This window comes from Ochotona curzoniae, unplaced genomic scaffold (genome assembly GCF_017591425.1).
Source record: "Ochotona curzoniae isolate NIBS_2020 unplaced genomic scaffold, NIBS_Ocur_1.0 contig_2599, whole genome shotgun sequence".
In the NCBI taxonomy this organism is placed as follows: domain Eukaryota; kingdom Metazoa; phylum Chordata; class Mammalia; order Lagomorpha; family Ochotonidae; genus Ochotona; species Ochotona curzoniae.
The window spans coordinates 10,555,174-10,569,463 of record NW_024465520.1 but is presented as its reverse complement, the minus strand read 5'-3'; the positions used below and the strand labels follow the sequence as shown (position 1 = coordinate 10,569,463).

At 39.9% G+C, this 14,290-nt stretch overlaps 1 protein-coding gene across 1 annotated transcript in view; it reads right to left on the bottom strand.

Moving 5' to 3' along the window:
- Nucleotides 1–14,290, bottom strand: part of MME (membrane metalloendopeptidase) — an 86,233-nt gene that overhangs the window by 40,096 nt on the left and 31,847 nt on the right. Inside the window, exons 4-8 of the mRNA XM_040974834.1 lie at nucleotides 10,190–10,351; nucleotides 9,263–9,343; nucleotides 9,073–9,168; nucleotides 8,839–8,957; nucleotides 7,028–7,093 (exon numbers count right to left, since the gene is read on the bottom strand). Of these exons, the coding sequence (XP_040830768.1) occupies nucleotides 7,028–7,093; nucleotides 8,839–8,957; nucleotides 9,073–9,168; nucleotides 9,263–9,343; nucleotides 10,190–10,351 (524 nt within the window). The remainder of the gene's footprint in view (nucleotides 1–7,027; nucleotides 7,094–8,838; nucleotides 8,958–9,072; nucleotides 9,169–9,262; nucleotides 9,344–10,189; nucleotides 10,352–14,290) is intronic.

The window sequence follows — 14,290 nt, the reverse complement described above, 5'->3', positions numbered from 1 at the left end:
TTTTTAAAGGATTGATTTTATTAGAAAGTCAGATATACAGAGAGGATGAGAGACAGAGAGGAAGATCTTCCCTCTGCTGATTCACTCCCCAAGCAGCCTCAGTGGGCAGAGCTGTAGCCAGGAGCCTCTTCCAGGTCTTCCTTGCGTGTGCAGGGTCCCAAAGCTTTGGGCCTTCCTAGTCTGCTTTCCCAGACCATTAGTGGGGAGCTGGATGGGAGTTCTAGCCGCTGGGTACCACTCTGGGGCCTATGTCTGAGATTTTTTGTAAGCACCCTCATTGTCTTCACAACCCTGGCTGTCTTCCTTTCTACTCTGGAGTTCCCAATCTGCAACTCTTACCTCACCTTATCAGGCTCTCAGCGTCCCGTCCCAGGATTTTTCTGCATTTCCATGTAAGCCCTCAAATGCCTTGTTCAAGTAATCACTTCATTGATATCTGAACAAATAAGTGAAACAAGCCTTTCACGGAGGGTGTATACACCTGTGGGTGTGATGGCCCAGAGCCCTGTCACTGCACACACAAAACATATCTAGATTTGGAAACCTCATAGCTCAAACCTACTCTACATTCTCATACAGATACCAGTATAGAGCACAACTATATCTACAGGCCAATTTTGCCAATATATCTTTAATTCATAACTGTAGATTTCCTTATGAAGGAGAACTGGCAAGGAGGAGGGGAGTGTTTAAATGAATAGCTTTGTTAAACAGAGGGAGATAAAGGGAAGCTTTGAGATCATTCCTTCATATAGATTTCAGAGACCCTTCTAAAGGTCGCCAATATCTGAAGACAATTAAGATCATCACACTTATGCAAGAATTAGTGAAGACGTTTCTTAGATGAGGCCGTTGGCTGGCTCCTAATTAAAAAACGTGAATGCGAGGTCAGCATGGTGGTGACTCTGACTAACCCTTTGCCCCGGTGCTGGCATCCCACATGTGTTCTCGTTTGTGTCCAGCTGTGTCACTTCTGATTCAGCTCCCTGCTAACAGCCTGGAAAAGTAGCAGAAGATGGCCCAAGTCCTTGTACCCCTGCACCCTTGTGGGAGACCCAGAAGAGGCTCCCGGCTCCCAATTTCAGACCTGGCCAGGTCTGGTTGGGACAGCCATTTGGGGTGTCAACCTGAAGATGGAAGATCTGTTTCCTCTGTGCCTCTCTGAAATTATTTCAAGTAAAACAAATAAATGATTATTACAAAAATCTGAATGGGCCCGGCACGATAGCCTAGTGGCTAAAGTCCTCGCATTGAACGCACCAGGATCTCAGATGGGTGTCAGTTCTAATCCCGGCAGCCCTACTTCCCATCCAGTTCCCTGCTTGTGGCCTGGGAAAGCAGTTGAGAACAACCCAAAGCCTTGGGAACCTGCACCTATGTGGAAGACCTGGAAGAGGTTCCTGGCTCCTGGTTTCAAATTGCCTCAGCTCCAGCCATTGTGGCCACTTGGGGAGTGAACTGTCAGATGGAAGATCTTCCTCTCTGTCTCTCCTCTCTGTATATTTGCCTTTCCAATAAAAATGAATAAATCTTTAAAAAATCTGAATGGGAGTTCTTGAGAAATAAATGCCTGCTGTTGCAAGGGATACAATTGTGTCAAAATCCACTTCTGTCTTGGGAGTTTTGTTTAGTTCCTTTCTTCAGATCATGAGAATGCTGGTTCTCTCATTAGCTAGACAGACCTGGCACGGGAGTCCTTGGTGAACTGCTTTTGATCAAACTGTTCTCCTTATTGAGAAAATGAGACTGTTTTGGATAGCCTGTTTCATAGGTTAATTACTGGCAATTTCTCTATAGATCATTCATTGGGATTCTATATAGACTCTGATTCCTAAACAGAAAAGGCAGAGAATATTTGCGATGCTCTTGTATTTGGGTTTACCGCTCGTGTACTCCCATGGGTGTCAGGATACTGAGATAAACAAATATGGATAAAAACATGTTCCAGGATGAATTCATTAGAACACTAAAAGCCACAGGGACCACCAAAATACCACCAAAATCTCACTGGAAAAGGACAAAAGGGCACTTGGAAAGATGTGTACAAGAATTGAGATCTGCCAGCCTGTTCTGTCTGAGCAGCCACTAGCCACAGGCTGTACATTCAGTTTGGCCAAATACCTCAATATTCTTTTCTTTTTAGCCAAATAGTGCAATAGGGTCAACAGATCTATTAGTAATTCAGCCCCATTTTTCCCCCATAGGTTTTCTCTGGATTTTACAGCTTGCCTCCAGAAAACCGATTGGATCAGCTGTTTAATTAAATACTAGACTTTCATAAGTGTATTAGAAGGATCGTCTGATCATAGACATTCAAAAGAAAAGGGTGAATTGTCTCATGTCTGAGGACCAAATTAATTTTGGAAAAACATAAAATGAAAAACTTGAACTCTTCATATACTGCAAACTACACTTATCACTTGCACAGTTGTCTTTATATGTCCTTAAACTTTTATAAAAAGCAGTCAGACTAATGATATGATATGGACTCCAACAATGTTGACAATAGAAAAGATAAAATGTTTCAGCAAAACTGCTGGAGCCAACCATGCCTGATTCCTCCCCAGAACTTTTCCGCTCAGGGAAACAAATAAACAACTATTAAAATTAAGTTAGAGGTTTGTATTATAATTAATGTTCCTAACTAACCATGGATCTTTCAATCGTTTTACTTTCTTGGGTCTCCATTTCCAACTTCGTAAAGTGATGACATTGGCTAAATCATCTAATATTTCATTTAGTTCAAATGTTTTAGTATCAGTAGCCTAAATTATTAAAGAAAACATAAATCTCATTCATGCAAAAAACACAAAAATATTTATCTTTACGCTTCAATTACTTTGGGTTATATTCAGTTATTAATTAAGGCAAAGCACAGAATTGAAAAGGAAATGATGTATTTATGTTTAGATTGCAAGAAATACTACATGTATTCTAAAAATATAACATTTAAAACTTCAAAAACCGGTTAATGATAAACTTGAGAGGTAGAAAGGTCTTTTAGTAAAAGAAAAATTGGTTTTTGTCTTTAAGAAATGGAGATACAGTCCTTCAAATTTGTGATTACTTATGACACAAGGAATTTTATGATTTTTATAACCGCACAAATATCACAACATTAAGATTTTCATCTGAGGGTGTCCAAGACAAAAGTAAGTGTGTCTGTAAATGAAACAGGCTTTCTTATTCGCTGCAGGTGCTATTATCGCTGGTGATAAGTAGTTTAGTTTTAGGGTATGGAAAGTTAGTTCACTGGACGAGATGAGTTCCTCTGAAGGAGAGATTAGGAGAATCAGGACAAATGCGCTGGGTTAATAGCTCATAATGTAATGAGGGAGATCTATGATTATGGCTCTGATGACTCAAATGGGCTGTGACCCCACCTGCTCCATGTATGTTCAGAATCTAAATTCCACTCATGAACACGAAAAATCTGGCCCGGAGTGACAGGCAAAGAAACCGAGCTTCTCACCTAGCATGCCAAAATATTACTCATCCCATATCAATCCCTGAATCTTCTCTTGGTTACTTTTATTAACATAATTCGTTTACATATTTCATTTAAATTGTTTCTTCAATAAAATAATACAGAATGTATCCAATGGAACTCATTGGAATGTGTCCATATTTGCCCTACACTGTGAGCAAAACCTAGTCATAAAGGGGATTTAAGAAATGAAGATGGACAAATGATTTGTGAACTGCTTAAGACCTCTTGATGGTAGGGTTCATCTTTCTCAGGAATCAAGGTGACTCAACAGGAAGAGCCTCTATGCATCGGATTCTCCTCTCCTCTTTCCCTTCCTCTCCTCCAGAACTCCCCCATTCAATCACTCATCCAGGAATCCAGCTACTTGAGCACGTCCAAGGGACAGAAAGGAACAGGGTACCTGGGGAGTGGGGATCGTCCTGAGAAACACAGTGCTCCTCCCAATTAGTTTATAGCTCTCCAGAAAAGAAAATTATATTAAATGAAAAGTTATACTGAAATCCAGATGCTGAAAAATGTCTTCATATAATTTAAAGCTCCAAGAAAGATTATTGCAATGGAGTGGGTTCTTTCTCTCACTCTGTCCTCTCTCTGTCTTCATGTGTGCATTTGTGTCTGTGTGTGTGTGTCAGAGAGAGACTGAGAGTGTTTCCACATAAGGAAAACATAATAAAAAAAAACTGTGAGAAAATCAGTAACTAATCAGTGACTACCAGTGATGTAGTGATACATACATAGATCCCAGGTTTGTAATTTCTCCATCGCTTTCGATCTTACAATCATATCCATTTTTATCATTTTTTCCCATGAACCAATAACGCACTAAAAAGAGTTTATGGAGATTGAGTTTTTCATAAATAGCAAAGTGGTAGAAAAACTGGAGTAAACTCCTGTTTGACAACTGACTGAAGATTCCAAGGAAACTAAATTAGTAGTTATCAGTAGCAGTGATTGGAAAAGAGCATCAAATATCATCTCCTTAAGAAGGAATATAGATTTGTAAAAGCTGGGAAATGTACATAAATGCTCAGGTAAATCCCATTCAAGCCTAAGTGATACATAGATTGTACTTCTTAATGAACTTCAGATATAATTATTCACAAATTTTTTAAAAATCCTAAAATTCATGTGGAACTGGAAAAGAGCCTTAATAATCAAAATATGTACAATGCTGTTTTATAAAAAATAAACATTTATCCATTTATAGGATAGAATAGATAGCTGAGAAATAAACTTGAGTATTTATGGTCAACTGGTTTTTCAACAAATGTGCTCAGATTGCATAAAGGGGCAAAGAAGAGTCTCTAAATGAATGATAGTGTTAAAACTGAGCTCTCACATTCAGAAGAAATATAAACAGATCTGAAGGGGAACACAGACTGTAAGACACTATGAGTAATAATAAGAGACTTTCATATCCCATTTTCAGCACTAAACAGACCTAGACAGAAAAATCAATATGGAAGCGCTGCAGTTACACTGATTTAGAACCGATGGATGAATACCTCTCTACACAGGGTCCCATTCCACAGCAGCAGAATACACACTTCCTTCAAGCGAATGTGGGACATCCTCCAGGATGGATAATTTGTCAGGCCACAGAGCAAGTCAATGCACTTAACAAGACTGATACTACTTCAAATCACTTGTCACAATGAAACTGGAGATCAGTCACAGGAGAAAAACTTGCAAAACTTGTGGGTATGTGTGAGTTACACAAAAGTGCTTTTGAAAATCAATGAATCAAAGGAAAATTAAAATAAAATTATACGTTCTTTTAATACATACTATATCTCACAATCCATATCATATATTATATAACATATGATATAGCAAAATATGTTATAGAATATATAGAGATATACATTGTAATATGTATTATTTTAATATGTTATATATTATTTAACACATTGTATCTAATTAAGAGTTAAACATAATATATAATTCAGAATAAATATCATTTAATATATATTACAAGAATATATGTACATGTAGAGAGAGAGAGACAGAAAGATGCAAAAGTGGGAGAAACTTGCATAAATAAATTAGTTAACCTAGATTAAGTGGATGAATTCCTAGACAGATGCAAACCCTGAGACTGAATTGAAAGCAAAACAGCAGAACTGACCAGTAATTAATAACATTCAATGAGTAACAAAAATCTTTAAAAATGAAAAAAGCCTAAGGAGCTGATGGCTTCACAGATGAATTAAATCAAACATTTAAAGAAAAGCTAATACCACGTTTTGCTCAAACCTAATTCAACAAGTCTAAATGAATGGGATTCATTCAAATTGATTCTTATGAGACCAGCCCTGTGCTGGTACCAATGGCAGACAAAAGGACAATATAAGAAAGCAAACCATACAGCAACATCCTTGATGATCAAAGATGCAAAAATCCTGAAGGAAAAATGAGCAGAGTTCAACAACACATTACAAAGATCAATCACGATGGCCAATCGTGGTTCATATAAAAAACATCCCAATTGATGATAACAGATATAAGTAAGATCAGCTAAAATTCCTCAGTCATTTTCAAATTTGTAACAAGAAGCAGCTGGACAGCTCTTTAAGCCAAAGCTGCACCTCACACATGATCTGGATTGTATTGAGTTCTAACTATCCACACCTATTTGATTATCTCTGTTACCATTGCAGCCTCTGGTATGCTGCACATATTCTTTTCATTTCAGCATTTTGTAGCTACTCACACAGAAGAAGAAACTTATTCTGCTATTGAAGCTTAATAGTTAAAATTTTAGTTGATTTTAACTAAGAATTTCAGTCACACCTTCATGCTATGACCCTTGACAATTATCCAAGGTAAACTTAACTTCTGAGTCATAACGTAATTATGAGGAAAACATCCACCAAACTATCAACTCTCCAAGTGTCTAACTGCATACTGATTTTATCTGTTGTTTAATAAGCCAGAGAATGTCAACATCACCAAAGCAGGATACGCATGTGAGACAGCCAGGAAGACGAGCCTCCAGCATGTACAGAACACGCAGCAGCTCTGTGAGATGAGATGGCCACTGGTTGCTGACCCCCGTCAGGATCAGAAGACCGATGCTGCCGACGACACAAGCCCCTGAAAGTCCTAACAGAAGGCTTAGGAGGGGGGAGCCCAGCACAGCATAACACTGATGTGACCAGGTCAGACTCATCTTTGGTCTTCATTGCTCTGCCCTAGACCATTACAAATCTGTTTACTGGTTGAAGGATTCAATCACAAGTGAATTAAAGCACCTGTAATGGACTTTTCAAAAGGACCCTTATGTTTTATGCATTAAATCACAATACAGAAACTTCCAATGTCCTTATTTTTCAGAAATACCTTCATTATTTCCTTGAGATGTTCATTCTATCAGTGGTAGCTAACCAGTATATGTGATTTTTAAGTGTTTTTTCCTGTGTAAACAATGCAAAAGGGCTAAATCCAAATTGGCTTTGATATTTTTCATCATATATACATTGACAACAGATAATTTTGTATTTTGTTTTAGCTGTTTCTCTTTTCTTTTAAATTTACCTCTTTATATATTCCAGTGCATTCATAGTAGTCTCTAGAAGGAAGGCCAAGCCAAGATTGGTCAATCTACAACAAAAATGTATACAATAAATTAATCATTTGACTTAGAACAGCTGGACCAAACAGAAGCAGGCGTAGGCATGTGCAAGATGCTCATGTTCTTCCTTTTTATAAGGGTAACAGTCAGATACTGAGTCTTTACTTAACAGTGATCTCCAGCAACTTGTCAATGTTAACCGGATGGGCAATTAGATCATCTGAAAGATGGCACTGCAGACATTTAAGGAAAACCAAAGAAATCTTGAACAAAAAGTATGCAAAGTAAGTTTAATGCAGAGCAGAAATGCAGGTAAGTGAAACTATATGAGAATTCAGGACTAGGGAGTTTATAAATTCCGCCTGTACAGGGCTTCTCAATTTCCTGAGATTCTCACACGTTCCCCTGGGAAGTCTCTTACTCATATTCTGGATGGGGACCCATTTACTGGTGGCAGTGGATCATACCCTCCAAGGTTATTTGCATAGGTTGTGAGGGGAGACATTGCAAACCTCTGTGGAACTGTGGAACTTTGGAAGCTAGAGTAAATGTTGCCTAGAAAGACGGATGATACTCTGCCTCATCTTCTCAAAAAATCACTCTTCCCAGAGCTTCTGGAGAGCATGTGGTGTGTGAGAGGCAGTTCAGCTGTGCTCAGTGTGTCCGAGTCCACCTTCCCTGCCCACTCTCAGCTTTGTGACACCCTTCTTCACTGCGTGGTCATTTGGATGCAGAGGCAACCCAGAACATTTCACGGCAAATCCGTTTGGCTGTGCCAATCAACACAGCCAACAAGTAATACAAAGCAACACTCCGGGAGTAGCCAGAAGGGTTCCCACATGGGTGTCTCCACGTGCAGCGCTGCCTCTTCTGCTTTTCCAAAGCGCTATCAGTTCATTCCATTCCAAATAGATCTCACTAATCTCATCTTAGGTGACACCTAAATAAATGGTTTACATTTAAAAAAAAAATCTAACAAAGTGTTTAGAAAGAATGTTTTTCTTTCCCTGAGCAAGCAGTGCAAATGTTCTTTACTAAGGAACAATGCTGACAGTCTGGCAGGCACAGTAGCTTATGCTGCCTGCCATGCTGGCATCCAATATGGCTGCCAGTTTGAGTCCAGGCTGCTTCACTTCTGATCCACTTCCCTTTTAACACAGGAGGGAAAGCAGCACAGGATAGCCCATGTTCTCAGGGCTCTGCACACACGTGCGAGGCCTGGAAAAAGCCACTGCTCCTGACTTGGAACTAACTCGGTTCTAGCTGTTGCAACCATTTGGGGAATGAACCAGCGGGTCGATCACACGCTCTCTGTCTCTCCGTGTCTTTCTGCCTCCTTCTCTCGCGAATTCCCTAAATCCTTTAAAAGGGTGGTGGTGGTGTGGGGGGGTGAATCTCAAAATCTCTTCTCTGCAGTTAGAAAAATCTTGGTTTCCAGACCCTCATTACTTATATAAACCAAAGCGTGCTCTTTTTAAAAAACTTATAAAACAATTGTGTGCCTTTTCTGGGTAGGAGGGTCATGGAGTCCCTCCTATCATTTATTTAATGAAGGGAAAAGTATTTAAAACAAGGGTAGTGTAAATGGGATAAATGTTTAAAACAACATGAAGAAAATGTTTTCAAACTTGGGACAGGGCAAGAATTTATTACAACCTAGCTCATGAAATTTAAATGAAAATATGTATTAAATTCAAATATTAGTAACAACGAAGCGCAAGGAAGTTTCACCGCAATTTAAAGATAACTTTGCTTGTCAGTCATATAAACTTACATGAATTATATGGTTCGTCGAGTTCTTCTCATCAGTACCAACAAACAAAGTAATAAGAACTCCTTTCCCATACTTGGAATTCAGCTTTGCAATAGATTTCTCAGCTGACCAAGAGGCACCTAAAGCAACAACAGGTGAGATACATATTCAAAGTTATAGCTTCTTTGTATGACACTACAAAATGTTGCAGGTTGAAGATGCCGACTTTTTAAAGAAGAATGAAGATGCCTTTACCATATGTTTGCTCCCAGTTTAGTGTCGCTACTGGCCATCCATATATATCTGGTAACAGCTGGAGGAGAGGTTGTCCTCCTCTACTGTCAATAATAGCTTTGAAAAAAATGAAAATGAACATAAGGTGAACTCTACACACTTTGGCACAATATAAGCCACAGTCCCGATGAACTAAATCAAGAACACTTACTTTCATTTATACAAGACCTGTATAATGTTTTTGCTTTCTGCACTGCTACAATATCTTCAGTTTTGGGCTCCTGCAGGACATCTGAAATAGGACATTTAATAGAATGCATCAACATAACTGCTCATTTGTAATGATACGAACATTTCCAATGTAAACTCAATTAAAAAAGTAAAGCTAGCTTTTCTCAAGATCAATGTGTTCACTCCCCGTCTATTCTAAAACCCCAGGGAATCCAAACTCTTTGCCAGATCATCATTCCTAGTTGAGAACTGGGAGTTAGTATCCTTCGTTAACAATGAGAGTCTTTTGGATCAGATTATCTCTTTGGGAATACTGGTGTGTACCATTCTGCTTTCCATAAGTAACTTCTCTTGAAATTGAGATTTAAAAAAGAAAACAAATAATCATACAGAAGAATTTGGAATTGAATATAGTCTTTTTCACAGCTAGAAAAGTAATTCCTTGTATGAGTGAACTGCTCATGCTGAAAATGAATTGTTCTTTTTATTTGCATACTAAGAAAGCATAAAAAGTTATTTTTGTACAAACTAACTTTTAGAAAAGAATGTGGAGATAAGAGGGATAGTTCATGCATTTTTAACTTACCGCATCAACGTGCACTAAGTCAGATCTCAAAAACACCTTGAAATGGCTTTAACATAGTTAGGGAAGGAGACCATCAGGTCGTAGTGACTGTCATTTAATTTTTTTTTTCCTGTAAAATGGCAGGAGGAATGCTACACGATGTCCCCATATCTAAAGCTGTGTCTACCACAGTCCGTGTGACTCACAGGTGGTATGCAAATCCTGAAGGAATGGCCAACTGGAATCTTCTGTGATATTCCTTCCAATGGCTAACAGCTGTTTCTTTAAAAATGGATCCACTAAGAGAGAAATCTTGGACACACAGACACAATCTCCACTAACCTTTCAAAATGACTTCTAATTCATCTTTTAAGATGTCAAAGTTACTGTAACGTGAGCTGGTCTCCGGGATGACTTTGCGTTTCAACCAACCGCCGCAGGCATACTTGAAAAAGTCTGTGCAGGGCTCAGCAGTATCATCCATGTTCTCAATCAGTCGAGCAGCTATAAGGTCAGAAAAAAGACTTGATGAAATGAAGGATGCACTTCTCATGTATTTTCTAAGGTGAAACAAGAGGCATGCTGTTCCCACTCTACGGTTACATCAATTCAAGAGGAATGTACTTGGTTCTCCTATACTGTGGTTGTTTTGCTTTATTCTTGAATGATCTGGGTCCTCTCACCCTAGTTCCCAAGGACTACCATCTCTTAAAAAGAGGAATTTCTTGCTGGTTCTTCAAAAGAGCATGCCTTGGCCATGCTGAACCTGGGCTTTGAACGATGATTTTGCTCAATGATACCGTTAGTTGCTCACTGCTTTTTAGGGTGCTGTGACTTCGGAGTGTGTCTGGGACCAGAAGGAATGAGAGACTCCCAGATTTCTGTCATTTTAGTAAAGCTCTGAGACCACAGTTAGTACTTCTTGGAGAATCCTCACAGAATTTTTGCAATTAAAATTTCTCATCCAATTTACATTTGTTTATGCAGAGTTTCTCTTATAAAATTGTAAGCTGGTTAGTTTTTCTTACGTCCACTCTTTCATCTTTGAGAGCTGTGTAGAAATACAAATGAGCTAATGGTTTTTATAACATGCAAGTCACAGACTGTTAGGTGCTATGATTGCTAGAAATATGAATCAATTACTATTACTGAAAACAAAAACACAGCTCAATGCCCTGGTGACATCTGCCGCCCTCCTCCCCACTTCCTTTCCCTTGCAAGTGGAACTCTGGCAGTAAAAATGAGACAGCAATTGAGAATTCATCTATATAAAGACAGTATAAGCTTTTGAATGAGGTTTTGAAAATACCCCACTTTCTGAAGTCATTCATTAATTCAAAACTTCAGACAATAGCCGAGCCATGTGAATCTTCCAACTTGTGGTTAGTAAATTTGTTTTCCTGATAAACCCCGAGAGCCTACTTTGACTATCTTTTGCAAACACTTCTTTATTGGCCACTTTAAAGTCTGGTCTTTAATACTGAATGATATATTCTTCCCAAACAATTCTTCCCCTATTTTCTCTATTTTATATGCTCCACTCTACAGTACAACTGCCGTCACAGGCTTCCGAGGCTTGGAGCATTAGGTGAAGCCAATTCCCCCCTTCTCTCCCTGGCCCTTGGTCTTAATGGCAGTTTCTTCACCTCTTTTCCATACTTCTTCTCTTCCCGTGGTCAAGGTCAATGTAATGTACATTTTCACTCTCTTTTGATTGGAAATCATCCAGCTATTCATCTTGGTAGTTCTATACTGCCGCTTTAAAAGTTCTGCATGTTTTTCAAAGACTAAATTTCCCCAAAGACACTTTTTTCATGGGTCACAGCCTTGTCAAAATGCCAGTGGCTGCATGTTTCTTCAGTTAAACTGCAAACTCTTTAACTTTGCCTCCGAATCATTACCACACTGAACCCGTGCTGCTCCCTCCCTTTAGCCCTCCGTTCTCATAACAACTCTGTTTCAAACAGTGGCACTGGGCCAATGTGCCACCAACAGTCTCAACGCACTCCTTGTCTTCATCTTTACTTCTGGCCTTCTTACCTCCACCCTGTTTTAACCAGGCTCCCATTCTTTCCAAATATGTCTCATCATTAAAGCTCAGTACAGGTCCCACCTCTAACCTGAAGCCTCCGAGACTCCACACACAGTTGCTTTACCTGAAGTCCTGGGAGCTCACGGCCTCACCGTACTGATGGTATATGGATGCTTCTGCCTCCGACGTCCCTGTGGACTCCTACACTATCTCCCTAAGCATCCTGTTGATGTCACTAGCCGCTTTGTGTTACCGCCATCCAACGCCTGGATCATGGAGATGTACTTTGGCTTACATGTTTCTGAGTCATTTATGGGTCGTCTTAGTCCTCCTCTTTGACACACCCACCCTTGCCCCCACAACATTTCACCACCTCCGGAGCTCATTGCAGTCTCCCATCCTCATTGCTTTCATTCTTTCTCAAGCTCCTTTTGAGATCACACTACAGTTCTGAGCCTCTGCTTAAAGAGACCGATCTGCGTTCCGCAGGAAGAGAAGCACTAAAATATTTCTGTGTAACATCGACCATTCCAAAGCTTCCAATGTAGTCAAATTTCCATTTCTTGAGCATATTCCACCTCAGCTGTGTCTAATAAAGCCTTTCTCCTGCTACTTTCTCAGTTGGACCATGTGGTCCAGGTAAATGAGCACGTTTGCCTTCTGCTGTAAAGCATCTTGCAGTGACTTGGACCAAGTTACTGCAGCCCCAACATCTACAGTCATTACAGGAAAAGAGTAGAAAACCAGGGGTGGCATCACGGCACAGGAGTCAAGCTGGTGTCTGACATCACAGCATCCTGTATGAATGTTGTTTCAAGTCCCACCCAGATCTCTGTTAACAGCGGATCTGAACGAGCAGAGGAAGAGGGGCGCAGGACTTGGTCCTCTGCCTGCCATGTAGGAGACGTAGCTAGAGTTCCAGATTCCTGATTTCAGTCTGGTTCAGCCCTGGCTGTTGTGGCCACCTGAAGAATAATCTGCAGGTAGAAGATCTCATAGTCTCTAGGTCTCCCTCTCTGTAACTCTGTCTTTCAAACAAAGAAATAAACCTTTAGAAAAAGGAGGGGCCAGTATAGTGGCTTTTCAGGCTAACCCTCTGTCTACAGCACTGGGATAGTTCTAGCTTTTCCACTTCCTATCCAGCTTTCTGCTTATGACCTTGGACTCCTGCATTCACATGGGAGACCTGGAAGAAGTTCCTGGTTTCTGCTTTTTGGATTGGGTCAACTCTGGTCATTGTGGCTATCTGGGAAGTAAACCAGGAGAAGGAAGATTTCTTTTTATCTCTCCTTCTCTCTCTGTAAATCTGTCTTTCAAATAAAAATAAAGAAATCTTTACAAAAAGTTAAGGAACTGATTTTGTAATGGTATAAAAAAAGCGGTGACTTCCTTGAGCTCTGAAGGTAATGAGATAGAATGACAGGGAGAAGAGAAAATAAAGATACTAAAACAGAGGATTTTTCTGTAATGTGAAAAAACAGAAAATGGAACCTGAGTGAAGTACTAACGAAAGTCATTATAGGAACACACTTTCAACTATTGTACATAACTCTTGGTTTTTAAGATATTTTAAAATTTTTAAGCTGAATTTTGCAAAAGCTACTGCCATTTGGGGAGCAGTTGTATTATCTTCCCTCTCGCGTGAAATGGCTGGTTTATGTTATGACACCACAGAAAAATCAACTTCTACTCAGGAGAGTGGTGAACAGGCAATGAGCAAGTGAAATGTGTCAGAAGAGTTATGTCCAAGCCTTACTGTCGTTGGGAAGGTCATGTGACCTTTCAATGCCCTCCGACTAAAGGACAGGTGCTGGTTCATGTACACGCAGCTGTACTTCCCCATCTTCCATTAGGAGAAAAGAAAAAGAAAAAAAGATAGCAGGTGAGTTTGCTCACCTGACCCTGACATCTCCAAATCTGAATTACTTGTACCTGCACCAGGAATCAAAGAAGGAGGATTCAATTACTGAGGGATCTGCCAAGAGGAGACCAGAAGAGGCAACTTTGTTAACTCCTTCCAGTGCAGCTTGACAAATGTTGCTTTAACCAGAGAACTGGTCTGAGCATGCATGCTCCCAACCTTTTCAGTGTGAGATCTCTATTCTGATGAATATTTTGGGGCCATGGTCCAAGGCAAGGCAAAGGCCAGCACTTTTATGCTAGGACTTTGATCAACTTTCCTTTAATCTCTTATCATGGATTTGACTCTGCTTTTGCACCTCATCCTCCGGACCTCCTCCGTGGCGACTTCCCTTTGAAGTCAGGGGTAGACTGTGGGTAAAACAGCCATAGGAAACAGACGCACCACTGTCAGATGGGCTCTAATTGTTTTGCTGCTTGGTACTTTGTTTTGAATTACTCAACAGCTCCGTGCAGCCACACCTGGGCTCTTCAGATGTTTCCTTATCTGT